Genomic DNA, 24,195 nt, shown 5'->3' on the forward strand with positions numbered 1-24,195 from the left:
ATTTCTCATTTCCAAACATATTATTATGCTATTCAAAATGTAGCTACCGTAAAATTATATACTTACATCTTGATCCTGAATGGATCTCAGGTGTCCGAGAAGTGAAATTATTAATAAGCAAGTGTGAAGGAAGAAATTTGAATTACAAACAAGAGATTTATCATGATACCTAAGGTGAAAGATGAACATATAAAAAGAGAATACAAAAATGTATCTTGTTTGAAATATCTCACAAACATAATGTACACACAATTCAATGATTTATTGTATTTTTCCACAGGCTACATGACAGAAAGTTGTGCGTGCTAGGCATCTGTACTCTGCTCGAGATGGGTCCCCAGAGGCCGAATCTTGAAGAGTTCATCCCAAAGCTGCTGCCGTCGTGCCTGATGCTGTTCGACGGACTCAAGCGGGCTTACGAGGCGCGCGCCGAGGCGGACGACGAGACCTCCGAGGAGGAAGATGAGGAAGAGGAAGACGAAGGTGCTAAGATAATGTATCCCGAAGTGGGATCCCTTTATATCATCTAGTCTGTATATATGTCCATTTGATACCCATAGAGTAGTAGTACTGCGACCCTTTTAAACCTATCTTTTAGTAATACGTTTAATTAAGACGCATCACATAGTGAGACAGCTGCCTTTTCTAAATCAGTTATAGTATACATTCAGCTGATATACATCATGTAGTGGGATTGTAACCTTTTGAACATATCAATATTGTGTGTGTCCAGTTGACACTTTTATTTAAATGTTTAACAAACAAAAAAAAATATCACTTTCCCTCATTTAAAAAATCCTTGAGCGAGAAGGGGAAACCAAGGTATATTTCGCTCTAATAAATGGAGTTTACAAGTAACAGACACAGTTAGACAACACAGGATTACTTACAGTTAAAAAATATTCTAAACGAGTAGTCGTAAATACGAACAACATACAATACATAATACATATGCTAGTTAAATCAAATTTCATATTATTAAGCAAATAGAAAAATAAAGAAGAGGTAGAAATGTTTCTTAAATTATATTGTGGAATTACTTCGAAATCCGAACCATATATTTATTTTCCATCAATTTACATACTTAAATGACAACCAATGCCGACAGCCTAACAAGGTTCTTGTCTAGTAGTGCATCTGCAGTTTTAAAATTACTTGTATAAAGATTCATACGTATTTAACAAACTAATGCCAATGCCAGAACCTGATTTATTTTTTATAGTTATTATTTAAATTATCAAGATGCTGGAACAGTTCAAAGCCATAGAAATGATTTTATGAATCTAGACTGTCACTATAAACCTGTGAAATATATTGCGTCTGTAAACATTTCAAACAACCCATCGATTTATAATCATAATCATTGATAAGATACTGTACCTGAATTTGCCGTTATATGAAACTAACTGTAAAATGTTGGCGTGTAGAGGTACTTTCCAGCGATGAGGACGACATCGAGGATATGAACAGCGAGTATCTAGAGAACCTCGCGCGCATGGCGGTTAAGACGAGCGCAGCGCAGGGCGTCGACATGACCGCCAAGATCGACGACTACACGGACAGTGATGACGTTAGTTCATTAGCAAGTATTATTTTTGCTTATTAACAACGTTTGTCGATCGCGCATTCCCATATTTCTGTTGTCCTGCCGTCGATCGACTGTTCAAGAATTAGTTTCCACAATCGGTTAATTTTTCTTTGATTTAGTTTTAATTTTTGTACTTAGTTCACATTTTACAAATGTTATTGGGTAATGCGCGAATGACTACTAGTTTAGTACTAGATAATCATATGGGGTCTATTTGTACCTGTTGTAGTTATTTACTAATGGTAAGGGGTTTGGAATAAATTCTCGGTTTTGTTCTGTATGTTCTAATTCTAGATTTTATATATTGTCTAATACTGTAACATATAAAAAGCGTTATATCGATAAAGTTCCACCATACACTCAGCCATGTGCTCCAAAACAGATTAAAAAATGCTTGAAAGTCAACCCAGACTTGTTATCAGTATGCCGCTCGAAAGAAGTCTACCTGTGTGCTAAATTTTATCCAAATCTGTTCATTTGTTTCTGTGTTTATCTCTACCGAACGTACATACATCTGAACATATTCACACACTTTCATATCTATACTATTATATAAAGCTGAAGAGTTTGTTTGTTTGTTTGTTTGTTTGAACGCGCTAATCTCAGGAACTACCGGTCCAAACCGAAAAATTCTTTTTGCGTTGGATAGCCCTTTGTTCGTGGAGTGCTATAGGGTATATATCATCACGCTATACCCAAAAGGAGCGGAGCAGTAATGGCTAATCTTAGAAAATACCGGTCCAAACTGAAAAAATCTTTTTGCGTTGGATAGCCCTTTGTTCGTGGAGTTCTATAGGCTATATATCATCACGCTATACCCAATAGGAGCGGAGCAGTAATGGCTAATCTCAGGAACTACCGATTCGAACTGAAAAATTTTTTTGGGTTGAATAGTCCTTTGTTTGTGGAGTGCTCAAAGTCATATATCATCACGCTATGACCAATAGGAGCGGAGCAGTAATGGCTAATCTCAGGAACTACCGGTTTCAACTGAAAAATTCGTTTTGTGTTGGATAGCCCTTTATTTGTGGACCGATATAAGCTATATATCATCACGCTATGACCAATAGGAGCGGAGTAGTAATGGCTAATCTCAGGAACTACCGATTTGAACTGAAAAAATCTTTTTGTGTTGGATAGCTCTTTGTTCCTGAAGTGCTATAGGCTATATATCATCACGCTTTGACCAATAGGAGCGGAGCAGTAATGAAACATGTTGCAAAAACGGGGAAAATTATAAGTTTTGAGAGCTTCCGTTGCCTGCGCTGCGTAAACGGTTAAAGTTATGCAACAATGATGTGTGACGGGATTGTTCCACTTTAAAAGTTCTAAAAAATATATTATAAAACAAAGTCCCCGCTGCATCTGTCTGTCTGAACGTGTTTAACTCAAAAACTTCCCAACGTATTAAGATGAAATTTGGTATGGAGACAGTTTGAGACCCTGGGAAGAACATAGGCTCCCCGGAATCTACTACTTTTATAACTTTAGCCTGAAAAACTTTATAACGCGGGCGGAGCCGCGGGCAAAAGCTAGTTTATAATATTAGCAAGAATCAAAATACTAAAAAAGTAAGATTTGTACACATGGAAATACAGTGAGAATTTGTTCAGACTCCCGGTTACAACTAATTATGCCACAAACAAATTATTTCATATCAAATATCTAGGTGGTGGTTTTTATAGCGATATGATTTGTACCTATTAACGCTTTGCTTTGAAGTTAACAACTTTGGTTGTGGTGTATTCACATATGTCCGTCCAGTTCCGTTGTGGAATTCCTGTATTGGTGTATAAAAATCCTTGTCCATACATTTTATATAAACAAGTCTTATGTGTCGATATTTGATGCTTAGGCGTCAGCATTTATTACTCGTAATGATTAGTGAAACAAATTAGATAGTGCGTAACTATATGGGGAAAGTGCCTGATTGCGTACAGTTGTGCGACTATGAGAAATGCGGGCATTTGTGAATTGACTGTCAATTATCGAAATAAGGAGTTCTAAACTATGCCAATTGAGTGATTGAAGAATCACCGTATTTTAAAAAAAAATAATTATAGAACTTAGCTTCATTCAAATAACGAATACGCGAAATAAAGAGATATACGTAAAAACTGCATATTTAGGAGGCTTGTAAGACGTTGTTTATTGACTGGTTATTTTGTAAGTGTAGCTATGTGCGACACGCACACGACTAGATGACAAGTACGGCGAACAAGCGGGGCGATGTGGACAATCGCGGAACTACGTGAAGTGCATAAAACACTAATCACAAGAGTATCGGTAACGTTTAAAAGTTTTATTTCAGCTGTCCTTATCTCCTTACCGCTTCTGTCGTAGAATTAATCGGTAAAACGGTCGTTTTCAATAAACGTCCCAAATCTTAACCTTCGATCCGATTCTGAGAATAAGCCTATCAAAACAAGTAATTTGAAATCATGTCAATTACTTTGTTCTGATTGGTAAATTTTCTTGATGGATAGAAAACAGCGTTTGGGATTATTTATTAACGGTTGTCAGCTGTGTTTTACGTTTGTCATTTATTGATGTGTTTATTTTATATTGTATTTTCGCAGTCACGTTGGCGTGGCAAAGGATTTTACAAGTTGAAATTATTTTCATTAATAACACTTGAGCATCGCGCTGCCGTGGTATAAGCAATGATAGACGTAATTTCTTTAAAATCCTTTGCGGTCACGCCCTGTGAATATACAAAAGAGTTGTTGCCTTTACACTTACTCGGTTGCAGAGTAGTTGGTGTTAACTATCCGGGCATTGCGTCAGTGACGGTTTGTACATTCAACATAATAGTAGCTGGATCACATTTTTATTTCTGTTATCAATATAATAGTTGTAATTAAAAAATCATGATTCTTATGGACAGTCATAGTTAGGTGCGAGAATATTCTACTGAAAAACGCGATACATTGAGAAAGATATATTAACTAGATGTTGCTTGCAACTTCGAAATGCAACTCTCATTACAAAAATCCCTAAAACGCCAATGCCATCTAAATGTCAGAATAATAAATTCTTTAAAAGATATTTTATCACAAAACCGTAACTATCTATCTGAGTCGCCTGTCCCAACACACGGGAAACGGAAAGTCATGCATCAGCCAAAATGCTGTGTTAACTGAATTGTCAAGCGTTAATGTGTGGGTGGGTTGTGAACGTTCGCGCATAGGGCCGTCGCGGGCTGGACTGTTTGTAACATGTCTTGATTCTGCAGGACGACGAGGACTACGAGCCCGAGGACCCCGCTATCGAGTGCTACACGACGCCGCTCGACGAGAAAGACTGCCCCATCGATGAGTACATCAAGTTCAAGAACACTTTGTCAGGTAATTAATTTTATAATCAACTTTGATTTATGAAATAATTGAGCTGAGTGATAGTAGGTACCAGTGCACGATTGCAACGCGTTATTTGTGCATTTTCGTAACCACATTAATTGACGCAATAATTGTGCACTTAATAACCATAAAAAAGTACGATAGTGTCGCGACAGTATTACGACTAATACATACATTGAAAAAATAATCTCTAACTAGCTGTTTAATAGGATATACAATTTAGATTTACAAATATTAGTTTATTTTACCCGTTGACAAGTAACAGCTATAAATTTCACCGATTCCAAGAATGATTGTAGAAAACCGATAGTTAGACATAGGAAAAGAGAACGAATGATATGTTCATTATGATAAGAGTATACGATAAATATAGCATATATATAATGTATTGCAGCGTTGTCGACGACGGAGCCGGCGCTGTACCACGCGCTGACGAGCGTGCTCAACGAGGAGCAGCACAAGCAGCTGAGCGCGGTGTTCGTGCTCGCCGACCAGCGCAAGGCGCAGCAGGACAGCAAACGCATCGAGCAGAGCGGAGGTCGGTGCATTCAGAATACTATTATTTTTATTTGAATGGCATACTTGCATTGCGATACGATTTCTATTCTGTAGAAGTACAATCTCACTAATAACATCGTCATATTTAATTCGACTCCGCGTCGGTGGCGCATTTATATAATACTACTGCAATGCTAAGGTCTAGAATGATATCGGGTTCATCGCTGAGTCTGGAATTGGGTCCGACATTCTCTAAAAAACTTTTATTGATGCTCAACGATATCCACCTCTCACTTACACCCAAATACCAGAAGAATTACCATTGCGTCTAAAAGAAATAAAATAGAGTAATCTCTAGGGGGGAAGGAGAAGGGAAAGAAGCGTTTGACCTCTGAGTCTTAAAATTACATACAAAAGCAATATCGAAACTATGAGCAGTTAATAAACTACTACTCCGTTATAAGTATTGTAGAAGTATGATGGTTAATTTATTATGTTATTTCTATTGCAGGTTACTCATTCACGGTGCCCGCCCAAGTCCCGACCAAGTTCAAATTCGGCTCATAAATTAATTGTTTATAAATGTTACAATTATCACTGCATATATACAGAACATCCGTTCTTAGTTCCTTATCAAAATATATTATCTGATAACAAAATGGTTATATATTATGACATATGACAACTGGCTATAATGTGTTATGTACTTTCTTCTTAATAGTGTTTTCTTTTTATATTTAAATTAATTAATATGTGTTGGTTAAAAGAAAATTATTATTTATTAATTTCGTTATCGAAATAGTCTTGAGTTTTTGTTTTCTAATTAAATCAAGCCAGTACATTGTTATCGCGTGTGTACTAATGTGGAAAATGAAATAGAATAGCACAATTATATAATTATAATGCATGAAAGAAATCCATTCGATTTGATCAATAATTATTGATTAATTAGCATGAAATTGCTTGATAAAAACAGCCTAAATTCATATGTAAAATTAATACAAGAGCTATAATCAACGTAACTGTTATCCGATTTATAAATAAAATAAGAATTAAAAATGACTGTCATTTGTTTTAATTTTCGTACTTTAATTAATATTTGACAATATATAAATACATATATTGTTTGTTAAATTAATTTAGTTGTACTTATTGAGAAAAGCAAACAAGACTATTTCGAACTAAGAACGAGATGTTGGTAAATAAATGGAAAAATTTGAGAGTCCAATTCGACGACCGCAATAAACTATTAATAAAATGCAATGTGTTAACGAATGGGCAGATAGAATTACAATCTCATTTAGAATAAACGGATCGGAAAGCAAAGCCTTTAATATCAAATACATGAAAAGCATTTAGAGTATCTTATTGAGCTTCACACGAATCGACACCGCGCAATATTTCTGTCGATAATCGATAAAAAAAAAACACTTCGATCAATAAAATAAATTGTGATAAAAAGGGATCTTCTTACCAGTGTGGTGCACATAGTGAAAAATGCATTTAGAATGATTTGTAGTTTACGTCTTTATAAACTAACACCTAGAATGAGCTTGAGATGTAGAGGACAAACCAAAAATCGATAAATTAAGCTAACTTTTTACATGGCTGATTTGGTTTACCTCTAACCTGAATGCTTGTTACAACACGTACATTGCTGTGTGAATTAAATTTTAATGAAATGATGTAATTATTATAACTAATTCTGTTCTGTTCTATAGAATAATATCGGATTTTCAATGATGTTGTGATGCCAAATGAAGTTTTCATTAGGTGGTAACCCTCGACGTTCTGTCATCCATGGTGCTGTGTTATTAAGACAGCAACTTGTCCAGGATGCCACGCATAGCTTTTCGTTGAGAAAACAAAACTCGGAGACGACGTTTGTCAACCTTAACATATTTAAAGTGTGCATAATGTAATGGATTCGAAAAATCCAGAACATGGATTTATTGAAGGTCTCGAACATGGGGACAGCATTTGACCTAGGATTCAAGTTTATGGAGCGGGTCCAATCAGAAGAATTATGTTAATTCTCAATACTGATCTGACTAAATGCGGATTGATAGATCTGCGAGGGCTCTTACGAGCTTTATGTGACTATTATCACACTACCAATTGGTGTTACAATCGATAACATTTATATATCATAGTTAATCGCCACATACATTTTAGATGTTGTGTGTTTTAATAAAAAATAATAAAAATCATTGGATGTCGTAAACGAGGGCGAAGTTCACATGAACATATCTGAATCGACGACATCGATTCGAGTTGCCATCCCAAAAAAATATGTTATAACTACTGAGTATATATCGATAAATGTGCTAAATGTGTTGTTTAAACGTATTTAAACGATATAAGATCCGTGGTGTGTGTGTCGCCGCGCGGCGATTTAGTGCTAATAAGTTCCTCGGTATCAATATTCTTGGTAGATCTTTACTCGTTAGGCCTACAATTTAATAATCATACCTGTTTTATTTACATACACGCTGTTATTGCACTTGCCTGACTTGTTTTCCAAATTTTGACAATCGACATGATTTTGTTCGTCATATCACGCTTTATGCACATTAATTTAAGAGGCCTGTATATGCTATTGTTGTAACGATTGTTAAAATTAGGTAAAGGCAAATGGTTAAACAATATTAAATTTACTATCTACAATCTACATATTGGATGTCTATTGTCTAGTCTGGTTTTCTTATCCGGCAATAAGTAGTAGAGACTTAATACATATTAATGTTATTTTGTTGATAGGTATTTTTTCAATTGAAGAAATATAAATGTATTAACGTTATATATTTATATAGAACACATTGCTGTTGCATTCTGGTTTTTAATTAGTTAATTTTTTATTAAAATATTTAATAACTGACATAAGTAAGACGTGCCAGTGGGCATGCCGCGGCGGTGGAGCTCGCTCTACGATTGTAATTGTCGATAATATTCGATTGTGATTAAAGGAGATTGTTCTGCATCGCACCAGAAGACTTTGGAATTAAGGGCCAAGCTCATAATATATTTTTGTTACGATATAGTTGAAGTTAGACGCGCGCCGGCATTAGCCGCGTAAGGCGGCCGATAATGAGAGACGCTTGTCGCCCGACTGGGGGTACCGTAAGTGTCTGCTACTAAATTACATTTCTAAACTGATGCATTATGGAATTTTTTGTTACATATTTAATTATTTGTTCTTTGAAAATTGCGTACATTTGCCAATTATAGTAAAATGACGGGAAATATCATTGGATTATCCGCATCATTTGTATTATTATTATTCTATAAGGCAGCTTAGATGTACCTATACACAATTAAAAATAATCTGTATTTTTATATTTGTTTTTCATTTATACATCATCATTTTCCCACTAGCCACTAATATTTGCTTGCGCCTGAGTTCCTCCATTCATTTATTACTTGTATCGAAATTCAAAACCCATACTAATGGACCATGATGTATAAACAATGGCGCACTAATGAGAACTTATTGCTATCTCGCTCACGCATATGTGGCATGCTGGCAGTGGCGTCACAACCCCTTAGTAGATTTGTATTTGAAAAAATAACTTACGAATTGTGGAAATCAGTACTAGAAAAGAAAAATATAAACAAATCCCCGTGCTGGGTAGCTGATGTGGTCTATTGCTCCTGGAAACGATGAATGGGCCGTCGAGTTTTACGTAAGTGAATATAGCCATCATGAGCTTTTTTAAATATTTTATCGTGGATAATCAAACGCAAAATAGGCACGAGTGGTACACTCGAGGGCACAAACTAGGGGGGGAGAAATGGGCACGGATAAGGATTTTGCTAAGATTGTTGTAAATTTCTGACCCATTTAGGGGATGGAAAGCTTTATAATTACACGCAGAGTTAAACACTACTAATAGTTTTTTTTTCAAATGTACATTATAATATAATTAATGATGTTTCATATATATAAATCGGTAATTCAATGCTCGGTGAAATGCAATCGCGAGGTCTATGCCTCTTCAAAATATGACATCTTCATTCACTTAAGTTTATAAATCGATATTAAAGCTGTTGACAATTTAGCTTGTTCTATTAAAATTATTCGGTATAATATTTAGTAATATTACGTTTCATGTTGCGTTTTTGATAACTATCGCATAGTAATTACGAGCAACTCGTTTTACCGGTGCATTCGTAGCAGTGTTATTATAGGTACAGTTGTAAAGACGTCGCCCCTATCTAAATAGTGTACAGTATACTCTAGGTACATGCGTAGGTACGCCTTCGTATCTAAAACCTAAGTTATTCTGATTGTGCCAGCCCTAAACGTGGGACGCGAACGCTACGGAATATTCGCCGCGATTCCAAGCCGCTAAAATATTTTCAATCAAACGTGCAATTGAAAATATTGCAGAACTATGGTAAGTGATTTAATATTATTTAGTGTTCGACATTCAACCGCAAGTCATAATATTTTAAAATTTGAATGTTATTGAAGTTCTTCTGCATTCCTGCTCCGTGCGCACAATACGCAAAGGGGAACAAAGTTTTTTCTTCACGATTGTTGCCTTCGATTTTTTTACATGGTTTGGGCCGACGATTTTGACCTAAGCACCAATTCCGTCGAAATTTTAAATAAAAAAAGACCCTATAAACATAATATTCCTTAGGTAGGTACTGTAAAAATATATGAAAGAAATTTCATGGCTGAAACCAGAAGTGATTTTGAATAATTTAGGGGCTCTCCTGCGCCCACCGTGTTATTGTTTGTGACATTGGACGCGACGAAGTACCGTAAAATGGAGTGAATAGATACAACGTATTTTTTATTGATTATTTCCATACTAAAAAAAACTACAATTAAAAAAATACTAAAGTGCAGCAATGGGGATCCACAGCCAGTTTATGTATCGCTGCTATGATTTTTAAAAACTTATTGTGATCTGATTGTATGGTACATTGATTTGGGAATCGTTTTACATTTATTGGGCTGATTGAATAGTTTATGATGTGTGTCATCATTTACTTAATTTAAAATTGATGCCAGCATATATCTGCCAGTACGTTTTCCATAATTGTTATAATATAAGTACCTAAAGGTAGCGTATATGCGTCTAGGTAAATAGGATAAGTTAAATAATGTACCTTTTCTTATTCTATCAAGGCGTTAAGTTGGTTATATCAATTTCACTAAATATTTAAAATTATCCTTTAAAATTTGCGTTTATTTTCATACATCATTTATTCTATACAAGCTAAGATTTTATTTTGATGTTTTATGTCCTAATCTAATATAACCCCTCCCATGTATAAATTTTGATACTTGGTCGTGTGTATCAATTCGTCTGTCCCTTCGTTTGTATTTACCCCAAAAGGAGTTTTTATTACACCCCATAATATATATATATTCATATTCTAATTGCAGAAATAGATGCAGCAAGTGTCTTGATTTTACTTTATTTATGAATATTTTCCTTTATTTTATACATGTACGTTCATCAATTGATATCGATATCAAACTTTAGGTTTATTTCAATCATGAGAATAAAGATAAAAGATGCTGTATATAATCGTAGACTTTATATACCTACCTTATCAGCAGCTGCAGACAAAGCTTTATCAAACTACCGTACCTTCGTTGCGAATTTTTGTTGGTGTGATTTTAGTACTTACCCATATAATTTTCGGTAGAAACATTAATGAGTAAAAGGATAAAATACTTACTTCAGAGATATTTATTATTTTATATGCTCTATCGTAAAACTCTTGTTTCAATAACTGGAATACCTTTATATCATAGTCTTGAAATGCTGTATGGCCTTTGCCGGGCGAGGGGGAACGAGAGGTCAGGCGTACTGCTCTTACCTATATGAATCGCTATAGCCGTATAGTTAGGCGGGTGGAACGCAGGGGGGCACTCCTCCTATGATTGAATAGGATGTATCTGTTGCATCTGCAACAGCTGTATCGATCGGTAGGCCCTGCCGGGTGTACGGTAATGTGCCCACTTCCTTTCCAATTACGTCTATGTACTTAGTGCTTCCTGACTAAATTACAGCTTCCATTAGTTTTGAGTTTATTGAACATCAAAGTACGCAAATGGGTTTGTTTACTTTATGTCAGGTATACGTCCAAACTTTATACTGTTAATGATAATTAGTACTTAACAAAGTTAAACATTATAATATAATGTTAGCACACCTTGGTTAGTAACAATCTACGACGTAGGTGTAAGACCTTCGAATAATAATGATTTGTAAAAGAGAAATAAATGAATAAGTACGTTTAATTTTTTTTAATACAACTTGACGAGACGAGCAAGCGGTTCGGCTGGTAGTAAGCGATACCTACGATCATTCATAAATTAAAGCAAAAGTCATCATCATCCAGAACCTTGAATAAGTATATAGTACCTTGTGGGAGACATTGGAAGTTAGTTCTCATGAATCAGTACTCAGACGGACCCTCACGTACTGGCATTTCTGTTTTTTTGGGGCACCCATTATTACTATTAGTTTAGCTTATTTGTGTATACGTAACTTCCTTCTTTTATATTTTTTAAATATTTTTTAAACATCTTGCATTATTTTCTTTTAAAATTTCGAATTATATTATTGTCCAAGTACTTACCTACGTTCTAATCAAGTATAGCAAGTATGTGTAGAGATTATTATATATAAGAGTTTGTTGATTACAGTTTGTTTGTTTGTTTTTGACACTCTCATTATAAGTACCCAAAGATAAAGGCATGGCCTAGTTTGGAAATCCCTGACAATATTGAAATGCTTAACTTAGATATAGTAATTCTTAATGTTATTATCTTTGTAAGTCTATTTTGGTCCAATTTTTTTTATTAAGTATTATTATTTAATTTATACTACCATGCTGTACAGAAAGAAGTCGATTACAGTAGGTCAGTAGGTACCTACTTAATTCAACCTTTTAACGGTGCTACTGCTTCTTTGTAGCCTTTATAGTAATCAAACCGACCAACTAGTTTAACGATTAAGTATATATTAAAAAAGCATCGACAATTTAGACGTAAAGTCCATTTTCGTGTGAACACATTATTTAAGAATAAAGTATGCTATTCCACGACCTGTGTCGGTATTGACAACATAATAATATTATGAACTACTAGCTATATTCCTGTTATATGTGGTATGACCGTCTGTGTATCGTTCGACTTTGTCTAGTGCTTATAATTCGAGATAGGGCAACCCCTCGTATAGCGGCTTTACAATTTAATTTGAAACTATTTAAATTTGTAGGGTCTTCTTAAAAGGGTGGCTATTGCAAAATAATTAAAACAGGTTTCTGAGGTATGTAAAAAAAACATAATATAAATAACATGTATGTAATAGAGTGGCAAAGGAATAAATTCAAATTCAATCAAATAAAAATCTTACAAACAAATCGGGAATCGATTTCGTTTACTCTTGACTGCCTACTCGAAATCAAACACATAAGCACGCCATAGTTATGATAAAAATAGTACATTCCTACTAATATTATAACTGCGCAGTTAGTGAAGACGTTTGGTTATCGATTAGGCGTAAACCCAGATATTGTTGAAGCCTATAAGTCTTCAGACTATAACAAATACTAGCATAGGCCAGGTAATTCTTGTACAATTACACACCGGCTAAATAATTAGTAGGAAGGAAGGTATTCCAATATTGCATTATAATATGGAAGCTCCGATGTTACCAACAAACAAAACAGTAATGAAGAGCTCATATTATTACGATTTATATGAACTTTGTGTACTATAAATAAAATATTAAAGCGTGGGCTTCCCCTTTAAATTGTTTACCCCTCGTCCAGACTACTAGTCTATAGGTAGCTATTAGTGTATCAATATGTTCGAGACTGCCACCCCCGGATGCCATAATGTATTTCCTATAGGCATATTATTTGTACAGTGCTTGTCAGGGAGATCATACGTCGGCAGACAGGTAAATATTACAGGACGGCATCAGACGTCCTAAGTGTATTTTGAAAAGCCACTTAGACCGCAGTACATAATAAATGTCCAATTTGCTTCGCCCGATGTGTGTCAATGGCTTACAAGCTCGAGATGGAAGTATTGCTCTGATTTGAACGTGAATATAGCTTTTGCCAGCAAAAATGTTGTCGCGGCGTACAAAAGAAAGACGTCGATAAGAGGCGCAGAAATATTATTAAATATTTAGAGTTAGATATAAATGTTTTGGCCAAGTGCTGTAAATATTAATTCAATAATTATCCTGCTAGGTAGAACTTAAAACCGTCTGTTTATATTTATGAAAAATAAAATACTAAGAATTTAAAGGTCAAGTTAGTGTTATTATTATATTAAAAAAGCGAAGAATTTACGCGCATAATCCCAGCTTATTGTCTGGATCTAAATTCGGCCCTGTAATCTCCCCCCACGCCACCTCGGGCAACAATATTAGACACGGGGGCGCATTGCCATAGCATCCCTAGTTAATACCTACGCCCTCCCGAAATAATTAAATTGTTTGCTGTGCATCGATCATGTCGGGAAGCTGCAAATTTGGAATACGTCGGGTCCGACGTTTTGAATAACCCATAGTATCGATGAATTAAAATATTTTGTAGATGTACGGCAATGACTATCGTATTGGTTGAAAAAAAAAGTCTATTTTTGAATAAGTAGATAGATAGGTAGGAAGTATGTATTGTATTATAAGAATTATAATCTTTTTGCAGGATTATTATCCCGACCTTAGTAATACTTAATCTAGCTTGTAATAATTTTATTTTTTATTATTTTTTAATATTCGTACAGCATAGGTAGGTAGGTTTTGCCCAGGGATCGAACCGCAGACCAATTATCTGGTATAAATTTTGTTCATTATTGGGTGCTTACTAATAATTTTTAAAACTATCAGTTGTAAATCGCAGTTAGGGTGTTTTATTTATCAAGAGTACCTGAATTTGTTTGTATAAAAAAATATTTGTTTCTTATTCGCTTAGAAATTTCAAGACGGAAAGAACAATTCGATATAAAGAGATAATAGTATTACTCGCTCTGCTTTGTGTACTCGCGAAGCAAATGACAGTACTATTACATTATAAAACTTTAAAAACATCGCTAGTACATACAAAATCTTATATTCGCACAGGCACAATATATAGTCTCTTTATATAGAACAATATAACTAAGCATTGCGTATTGTGTTGAGTGTAGTATGACGAAGAAATAAAAATCATACCATTTGAAACCTTTATTTCCATAAAAATCACCTAGATACTTTAAAATATATGTAGAATAGATATATCGGGAACACACCCAGTTATAACATATAGTGTATTTGACCATAGGACATACACCCTAGCCAAGAAAACTTTACTCTTACATGAATAGATTAGGCAAAAATAGCTGAACATATTGAAGCCAGATTGTGACAAACACAGCCATATTAAAATAAAAAATATTACCAAAATTGATTCACAAGGATTATTCAATAAATAAATGTTGTTCTAAAAAACTCTGACTTAATAAGTACATGCTAAGTAAGTCTTCATTACATATTACAAAGAGATTATTACAATATCATCAAGTCATATCCCCTAAGACTGACTAAGAATAAATTTAACATGAGCATATTCCAATTCATAGACCATCAAATAATAGGTTCTTATTTCTATACTATAGATTTTAGATAGACAGTACTCGTTTCACACAAAACACAGACCTTACTTATGGTATATCCTCACCAACATAAATACACCCAGACATTTACAATGGGTTAAACATGTTTGCAACTACTTGGTTCACACTAAATACAGTGACCTTGGTTATGGTATATCCTTCACCTACATAAATACACCCAGACATTTACAATGGGTTAAACATGTTTGCAACTACTTGGTTCACACTAAATACAGTGACCTTGGTTATGGTATATCCTTCACCTACATAAATACACCCAGACATTTACTATAGGTTAAACATGTTTGCAACTACTTGGTTCACACTAAATACAGTGACCTTGGTTATGGTATATCCTTCACCTACATAAATACACCCAGACATTTACTATGGTTTAAACATATTTGCAACTACTTGGTTCACACTAAATACAGTGACCTTGGTTATGGTATATCCTTCACCAATATAAATACACCCAGACATTTACAATGGGTTGAACATGTTTGTAACTACTTGGTTCACACTAAATACAGTGACCTTGGTTATGGTATATCCTTCACCTACATAAATACACCCAGACATTTACAATGGGTTAAACATGTTTGCAACTACTGGGTTCACACTAAATACAGTGACCTTGGTTATGGTATATCCTTCACCTACATAAATACACCCAGACATTTACTATAGGTTAAACATGTTTGCAACTACTTGGTTCACACTAAATACAGTGACCTTGGTTATGGTAATTATCCTTCACCTACATAAATACACCCAGACATTTACTATGGTTTAAACATGTTTGCAACTACTTGGTTCACACTAAATACAGTGACCTTGGTTATGGTATATCCTTCACCAATATAAATACACCCAGACATTTACAATGGGTTAAACATGTTTGCAACTGCTTGGTTCACACTAAATACAGTGACCTTGGTTATGGTATATCCTTCACCAATATAAATACACCCAGACATTTACAATGGGTTAAACATGTTTGCAACTACTTGGTTTACACTAAATACAGTGACCTTGGTTATTACATATTATGGCTTATCTAGTTAAATATACTTAGTTATTATACTCCTCTTTTAAAAACAGTCGGCCAAACAGTTTTAGGATACTTAGTACCTATAGATGATACATTACAATGTATTGCTGAATTTCAACCCAATTCATTCTTTAGTCATAATATTAATAAAAAGAACAATACTGCAAACATATTACATTGATACAAACATTATTTTATTTTTATAGCCAGACTACAATATGACATATATTACATATTACAGAGACAGTAGCACCTATTAAAAACTAATTAGTAGAAAATAAATTACAAAATATATTCAGTTTAGAGATCAAAAGCTTTGTAATAGAAAATATATCTAGAATCATAATTGAATAAATCCATGCTATTGAGTCAGACTTATAGTTGCCAATACTTTATAAATATTAGAAATTTTCTAATAAAGACAATATATATTATTACAAATACAATATTTAATGATGTGCATTTATTTATTTCATAATAACTACTATTACTTGTCTGTCCAAAAGGAAGAAGTAACTACATGTATCCTTTTGTCCATTCAGTATAACATAGTGATTAAAAAATACATAGTAACAAGCATTATTATAATTACACTCATCTAAGCCACAAAGTATAATATTAAAGTAATAAATGCCTATTGCAAACCATTACAAAACTGAGCCATTGCCTTATGTTAAATATAATTATAACTATGGCTTAACATAATCACCAAAAGATATTAATCTTAATGCTCTGATATTGTCAGATTTCAATCAGGCCAAAATAAAATATTGTACAAAGAAACAAGGAAAAATAACTTTCATAAAATGGGCAAACTTGTATGAAAATATACGAAAAAATTATCACAATTCCAAATACCTTAGATAGAACTCTAATAATTTGGCCGCAAACAGTATAATCTTAATAAATGAAACTACCAGAAAACCTTATAATACATTACAAAAGACAAGTACCTTATTGAGATGGGGTTACATAAAAATGTATTATGCATGCAACTCTGGCAATGTTGTTAATACTTATTGCTCGTTGTGAAGTCTCCTTTGATGAGATAATCAAAGATGAGCAATAGGTGGGTAATTAAATATTATATAGCAATACCCCTGAAATAGTCATAGCGGTTACGGCGCTGGTCCTGCATCTGGCCAATCCTAGATGCAGCATCAGTTTCGCGGCACATACCACAAAAAGTGCTTGTTACCACATGGAAAGGACTGCGGTAGTACATATTTGGATCTTTAGGCTGCTTGTTCTTTTTGTGGCATCGTACATGAAGGTATACTTCCAACAACATTAGAATAACACAGAAGAGGCCAGGGAAGACCATCAAAGTGGGAATTAGGAGCATTCGGTGACTGATAGGGTTGGCCCCTTCAATAATGTTCGCCTGAAGCGATCGGAACCGTCTCGTCCTGGTGATGTAGCCGCGAGGGAAACGCAAGTATCTCCTCGGTTGTTCAGGTGCGTTCTGCTGTTCATCATTGCTCACTGGAGGTGTAACATTTTCAACTGACGGCTCTCCGGTTTCTTCGTTCACATCAAATGTTACGACCTCCCCCGTCTCATCGTCGCAACAAAACCCGCGAATAGTGCCCATCACAAAAAATGGGTCTGAAAAATGTACAAACTAAATTTTTCATAGACTTCTAGAGCTTGATGTTTTACAACAAATAGAATAAAATCTTACCTTTGTTTCTAGCACACTCTGAATTTATTTTACGAATAAATTGAATGAAAACCGATTTCTACACTTCAAATCACAGCAATATTTATAATATGAACAATTGAAACTTCTAGGATGATCAAAATTCGATAGTCCTTTGATGTGTGATTGGTGGCAGATTACCGAGTTTCAGTAGTATTATAAATGCTCTTTGTTGCCGATATTCGGGCTCAGATTTGAGAAGGGTCGGGTTGTCATTTTCTAATGCGCATGCGTAAATTTCAAAAGCGATCGATTGCTTATAGAGACAGAAGTACAAAACTCATCTGAAGCTAGTACGAGACAACGAATGTTTAGTAACCACGAATGTGCACGGTCACAACCAGATGTGTTAGCAGCCATTCTTTTTGCGACTGGTAATAATTTTCGTTACAGTGTTATGTGTGGACTGTGGCATAATGGAATATTTCTTTGGTCGTTTTGACGATGAGCTGTGAAAAAAATTGTTTTTGGTAACTTGATGGGCAGTGTCATGTAAAATTTTCGTATTTTCTATTATAAAGTTAAAATCATATGAAAACGTGGATTAAGAAGCAGTTGCAAGATATTATTAACGAGTTGAAGCTGTTCTGCTGGTATGTTATTCCATATTTGCACAATTTATTCGCTTACGAGTAGATGACCTCTTATTTCTTGGAGTAACGCCTAATTTGCTTTCAGTCTGCGTTGATTTTCTGAAAATAAGGTTATTAGCTGCAAATAATAAAGTAATTACCTACGAATAGTTTGAAAAAGAAATGTGATGAATATATTTCTGCGACAAATTTTTTCGGGTTGGTATGATTGTGAATGCGTGTAGTGAATACTTTAAACTGAAGTAGCCGTGTGACGCTTTATGTTTTTAGTTGTGTATATGGACTTATTTCTTACTTTAAATAGCACAAAACATTTATATCTATCTATTTAAATAAGTTTATATTGAAGGAGGATATGCTGATTATACATAGATGTGTATTTTAATGCAAAGTACATGAGATTAATACAATTTGTGTCTTGCTTTTACGATCCAAATGAATATTTTAAGATTTGTAATGTTTAAAATTGTAATGTTATAATATTATCTTTATGAGACATTTGACTATGTACTATGGCGTAGTTGTAAATTTTACGCGGTACGAATACGACGAACGTGCTAAGATCCTGTATTTAAATCGCGGGTCGGGTCATTAATAATTGTGGCTGAGGTTTTTCCATCTTATATATTTCTCAGTCATAGCTCAAACTTGAGGAGTAGCGGACTGGTAGGCCCAAGCCTCAAAAGCATGTAGATCCGTTTGTCCGGCATCTGATCTCTCTCTGGCCATGTCAGATTGCCGTCTCACCAAATTATGATAGTGAAAGAGCAGAGACTGCACCTGTGTATTGTGTACACACCTGTGCACTAAAATATGGAGGGATTCATTCATCTTTATAAGAAATGATATTCAATTATAATTATCAAATATAAATAATGTCTTTTTATAGTGAGCATACTATATTATTATGAAAATATAGTACTTACCTACTTTTTCTTGCACTCTAATTATTAGTAAACATGTACCTGTTGAATCTGTGACTTTTTTTTCCAAACAGGTCATAATTTTCCCAATGAAAAAAGTTTTATAATGAAACTTTTCATTTGTTCTTTTTTTTTTTAATTCACAAATGCTAATATGTGTATGTATTTTATATTCTGAAAACAACTAGGGTGTGGAAATTGTAGTACACAATACACCATGACACACTTTTCAAAAGTGATAAGTTGTTCTGATTATGCGCGATCTTGCTAGGCTTAGCTATTTGAATGTAATTTTCCCATAGACATGGCTATATTGCATTTAATTTCCTTTGACAGTGTTATCAATTATTGACAATGTGCAGTGATATCACACCTCTAGAATAATAATGATGGTTTTAGAGGTTAAGTACAAAATAGATTAAAACTGATATAATAGAATTTACAAATTATATTTTGGGCAATATTGTATCAAATAAAACATAAAATGCTAATAATAATTATTAGGGGATAAAAACATCCCCAAAGAGGTAGTCAATGCAGTAAGAGGGCATGCATTAAGGCTACAGCCTTGCCTATGGTACACCATATCCTGCATAAATTCCAGACTCCATGCCGATATTGAGTAGAAAAACCAATATCACTTTGTCTGATGTGGGGATTGAACCCAAGACCTCAACAGTGCAATGATACAACTATGCCACCATTCTAAGCATATATTCTAATGATCCTATTATAATATTGTATGCCCTGGACAGACACTAAATATACAATAAATAAAGTATGTAACAAGTAAATGTAGATATAACTTTATTTGTTAACCAATAGGTAATCAGGCATTAATTTATGTGTTTAGTGAAATAAAGCATTTGAAATTTTACAGGTTGTAGGTCTCTCATATGTGAGAATCTGCCTGGGTAGTAATGTCCGTTTCTAGCAGCTAAGCAGCAGTGTGTAGTCATTATTGAGTTTTGGTTTGAAGGATATTGTAGCCAGTGTAACTATTGGACATAATAAGACTTAATATCTCATTTTAGGATAGCAAGCGCAGTGGAATACCAAACAATACTTTGTAATTCATGGTGTTGGACCATGTTTCTATTGTTTATGGGCAGTTGTATAGCTTACTATCAAGCAACATCAGCCAAGAAAAAAAAAATATGTGTGACTTAAATAACCCTCTTATATATACGTTATTTATCTAAGGACGGACGTTGCTGTGTTAACAAGTCTTTCTCAGTGTTGATGGCATGGCAGCCTTCTCAATGCGTAGACATAGGGCCGTTGTGATTGGCTAATATTGAGATACAACTCGGAGCTAGTTGGCTGTCAGATACACAAAGCTGACCAAACAGCAAGCTGTCATATAAACAAAGGTGAGAAACAGACTTGTTATTACAGCAATGCTCCATCCTTAGATAAATAACATCTATGAATAAGGTGGTAACAGTGCAGTTTTGTATGCGGAAATACATTGTTAATATCATGACAGAACATTGCTTTAGCTTATATGAATTATTTTATGGGTAATATGTATCATGTTCAGCGATTCCTTATAAATATTATTGAAAGCTATTATTTAACTTAAAATTTTAATATGTGTGTTTGGGTCAAATCTTATAAATAAATTTTAAAACAGTTAACCCCTGCTGATTAAGATGAAATTTTGCATACACATTTAGTTTGAATGACAAAGCTTGGTTAGCTAAGTGAAGTCATTCTAAATCCAATATTGTGGAAGGCCTAAGATGATGGATCAGTTTTTTTTCGCGCACGCCCATGATTTGCATATCAAATGGAAGGATTTGCTGAGAAGAATAGAAAAAAAATGCCTTCACTCTAAATCGAATATGGCTGACCGATCGAGATGGCGGACTAATTATTTTTTTTATGCAATCTTATAATATGGGTATCAAATTAGAGGATTTGCTGAGAAATATTAATTTAACAGCAAAAATTTTATTGGTGTAAAAAGAAAAAAATAAACTTTAAATTAAATCGATCTTTGTTTTATACTATGACTAGATAAATCGCTGGTCGTGGAATTCCGCAAACGTTTCTTTCATTTATATTTGCGTTTTTAAGAAAAGTCATGACTAAAGAATAAGACCCCAAGAATTGAAAAAGAATTGCATTCACAGCCATAAAGAGTTAATGTCATTTTAGATCTTATCAATACCGTCAACAGCACTGAAAAGGAATGTACGAGATCAAATCAGAAAATTTCTAAACGCCAAATTTCAGTTCGTCTTTCGATGAGGTTATGGTTCCAAAAAGGCTCTTTTGCCCATAATCGATGATTTTACTGACGCTTCAGAGGGTCTACTTCGAAAAACGAACGTCAAAACGTCGCACAGTGGATCGAAAAGGCAATTTTAGTGACTTAGGAAATAATTTCATTTTTTTTTTACGCTAATCGCTAGATATTTTTAACGCTTACAATATTCATTCTTAGTAATTTTTTGATAATCCTCATAGTTTCGGCTAAAAAATATTTCTTCTTTTCGATGTATGGAACGCACTATAAAAACCTAAATTTCTACGGAATCCTGAAAGGTCTTGCTTTGAAACCTTTTTTTATTAATTTTGGTCTATTCTTCTATACTTATGCACTTCGAACGTCTGCATCGACCTGCCACTTTTCCAGTTATACGAGTTGAAAAAAATGATAAAAATGATAATATTTTATATTTTTCAAAACGTTTTTTATGATTATCTTGGGAAAATTTAACACTTACTAAATAAAATTATGTAATAAATTGATGATTATTACAGCTAATAATAATGTTTAGGAGAAAATTACAACAAATTATTTAATTAAAAAAAGGATTATCCCTATCTACTTACTCATCACATCACATCAGAACTGTATTTATACTGTCCCACTGCTGGGCACGGGCCTCTTCTACTACTAAGAGGGATTAGGCCTTAGTCCACCACGCTGGCCTAGTGCGGGTTGGTAGACTTTACACACCTTCAAGATATTATAGAGAACCTATAGAGAACTTCTCAGGTATGCAGATTTCCTCACGATGTTTTCCTTCACTGTTGAAGCAAGCGATAATTTACAATGAATACACACATATTTTTTTAGAAAAATCAGAAATGTGTGCCCTTAGGACCTACTCATTACCACTACTATTTTATAAATTTTCTAAATTGCTCTCTACATTAATAAATTCTAGCTTTTCTGGTTCTTTTGGCAAATGCAGAAGTTCCATTTTTTTATTTTTATTTTAATAAAATTCTTTGGCTTTTCGAGAGAGTATCAATACATTTTGTTTCGTCATGCGGGGTCTAAGGCTAATCTTTGGATCAGACGACAAAAGAAGATTATGGAAGATGTCCTCATTTCTCGCTATCCTATTTATTTTCCGGGAATGGTTTTCTCTATAATGTCGGAAGTCTTTATTACGTGCTTCTGCGGCTTCTTTTGACAGCTTCCCAATGGGTATGGCCCCAAAATGTTTAATTATATCAGCCCCATGCATTAATAATTTGTGTACACTGGACGGCATATAATACCAAGGATATAATTTAACATATAGTTTTGCGGTTTCATTGCAGAATAAAGAAAATTTAATATGATCATACACGCTCTCCAGATGCAATGGCTTGAAGAATCACATAAAAATTTTCTATGAGTTGCTCATTAATGCCAGAGATACGCGCTGTTGTGGCTTTATTTTAAAAAAATCTTCGGGCAGTATCGTCGTTAGAACTGCCTGCTTCTTGCTTTACTACATAAATTAATAAACCGCATTCTTCTTTAAATGCTCGTTGTATTGCAGACTTTTTGTTCTTGATTTTATCTTTATCGTCAACCCTGCAGCTCCACTTCTTAACTTCCAAACGATAAGATATGTGGAGTAGGCACTCCATGCATTTTATCCAGGCGTGCAACGATGACAATCCATACTGGTATATTTCTTCATCATTATCTCGCAGATTGTGCCATTTCCATAGCATTTTCTCTTACCATCTTGTGACAAATTTACATATTTTCACAATTTTTTCAACTCGTATAACTGGAGAAGTGGCAGGTCGATGCAGACGTTCGAAGTGCAGAAGTATAGTAGAATCGATTAGGATTAAGTAAAAACTAGTTTCAAAGCAAGACCTTTCAAGATTTCGCAGAAATGTAGGTTTTTATAGTGCGTTCCATACATCAAAAACATGAAATATTTTTTAGGCGTAACTATAAGGTTTATCAAAAATGACTAAGAATGAATATTGTAAGCGTTAATAATATCTAGCGATTAGCGGAAAAAAATTGAAAAACACAAATTTATTTCCTAAGTCACTAAAATTGCCTTTTCGATCCACTTCGGCCTGAAACGAAGAAACTACGAACTTCGAATTTAGCTTTACTACCAAATTACTTCGAATGCGTCATCGTTCTGTAGCTTACCTTAGTGGTAGGATCAATTCCTCGTATATTTTTTTTTATGAGAAAGCAGTGGAACTTTGTCCTCATAGATGGTTTTAAAAAGGGATGGCGAAACCCTATAAGTTTTTACAAATTCCTTATCTGAAATATTGCGATGATCCGATCCGATCCGTCGTCGAATCCGTCATCGGACCCGTAACACTTCGTTGTAACAAAAGGTGCGATCTGTCATCCGAAACTACGGATTTCGTTTTTCGAAGTAAACCTTCAGGTCTGAACAGTACAATGACGCTACTAGATTACTCACGCGCTTTCAATTATTTTCTTTCAAAATAAACTACAAAACTATGGTATATGATTTTTCTACCAAAGCTTGTAAATGCTTCGACATTCCTATATAACAAAGAACACAATATTGTTGTTACAGATGGCACTGTAATCAAAATCTCTCTCT

General features: G+C 34.3%; 3 protein-coding genes across 6 annotated transcripts in view; 2 read left to right on the forward strand and 1 right to left on the reverse strand.

Moving 5' to 3' along the window:
* Positions 1-8,781, forward strand: part of LOC115439914 (importin-7) — a 33,236-nt gene extending 24,455 nt beyond the window's left edge. The window contains exons 10-14 of one of the 2 annotated variants that reach the window (XM_030163982.2): positions 281-483; positions 1,428-1,582; positions 4,824-4,935; positions 5,342-5,485; positions 5,957-8,781. In XM_030163982.2, coding sequence (XP_030019842.1) covers positions 281-483; positions 1,428-1,582; positions 4,824-4,935; positions 5,342-5,485; positions 5,957-6,012 — 670 coding nt within the window. In that variant the 3' untranslated portion in view covers positions 6,013-8,781. The remainder of the gene's footprint in view (positions 1-280; positions 484-1,427; positions 1,583-4,823; positions 4,936-5,341; positions 5,486-5,956) is intronic. The other variant, XM_030163983.2, reaches the window with a different exon arrangement.
* Positions 8,782-9,722: 941 nt separating this feature from the next.
* The window catches only part of LOC115439915 (serine/threonine-protein kinase prp4), a 29,118-nt gene continuing 14,645 nt past the window's right edge, over positions 9,723-24,195 (forward strand). The window contains exon 1 of one of the 2 annotated variants that reach the window (XM_030163986.2): positions 9,723-9,842. The gene's annotated coding sequence lies outside the window, so the exon portion shown is untranslated. Of the gene's footprint in view, positions 9,843-18,184; positions 18,432-24,195 lie in introns of those variants that run through there. The other variant, XM_030163985.2, reaches the window with a different exon arrangement.
* LOC115439916 lies at positions 14,640-18,186 on the reverse strand. Of its 2 annotated transcripts, XR_005113189.1 has the most exons (3): positions 17,821-18,186; positions 16,117-17,744; positions 14,640-16,017 (listed from the first exon to the last, which is right to left on the reverse strand). XR_005113189.1 is itself a non-coding variant. In XM_030163987.2 (2 exons), the coding sequence occupies exon 2, from the start codon at positions 17,728-17,730 to the stop codon at positions 17,221-17,223; it is 510 nt and encodes a 169-aa protein (XP_030019847.1). In that variant the 5' UTR covers positions 17,731-17,744; positions 17,821-18,186; the 3' UTR covers positions 14,640-17,220. The 2 variants fall into 2 exon arrangements, 1 of the variants encoding a protein (XP_030019847.1); XM_030163987.2 differs by having other exon boundaries at positions 14,640-17,744.

Source organism: Manduca sexta, chromosome 27 (genome assembly GCF_014839805.1).
Source record: "Manduca sexta isolate Smith_Timp_Sample1 chromosome 27, JHU_Msex_v1.0, whole genome shotgun sequence".
Classification (NCBI taxonomy): domain Eukaryota; kingdom Metazoa; phylum Arthropoda; class Insecta; order Lepidoptera; family Sphingidae; genus Manduca; species Manduca sexta.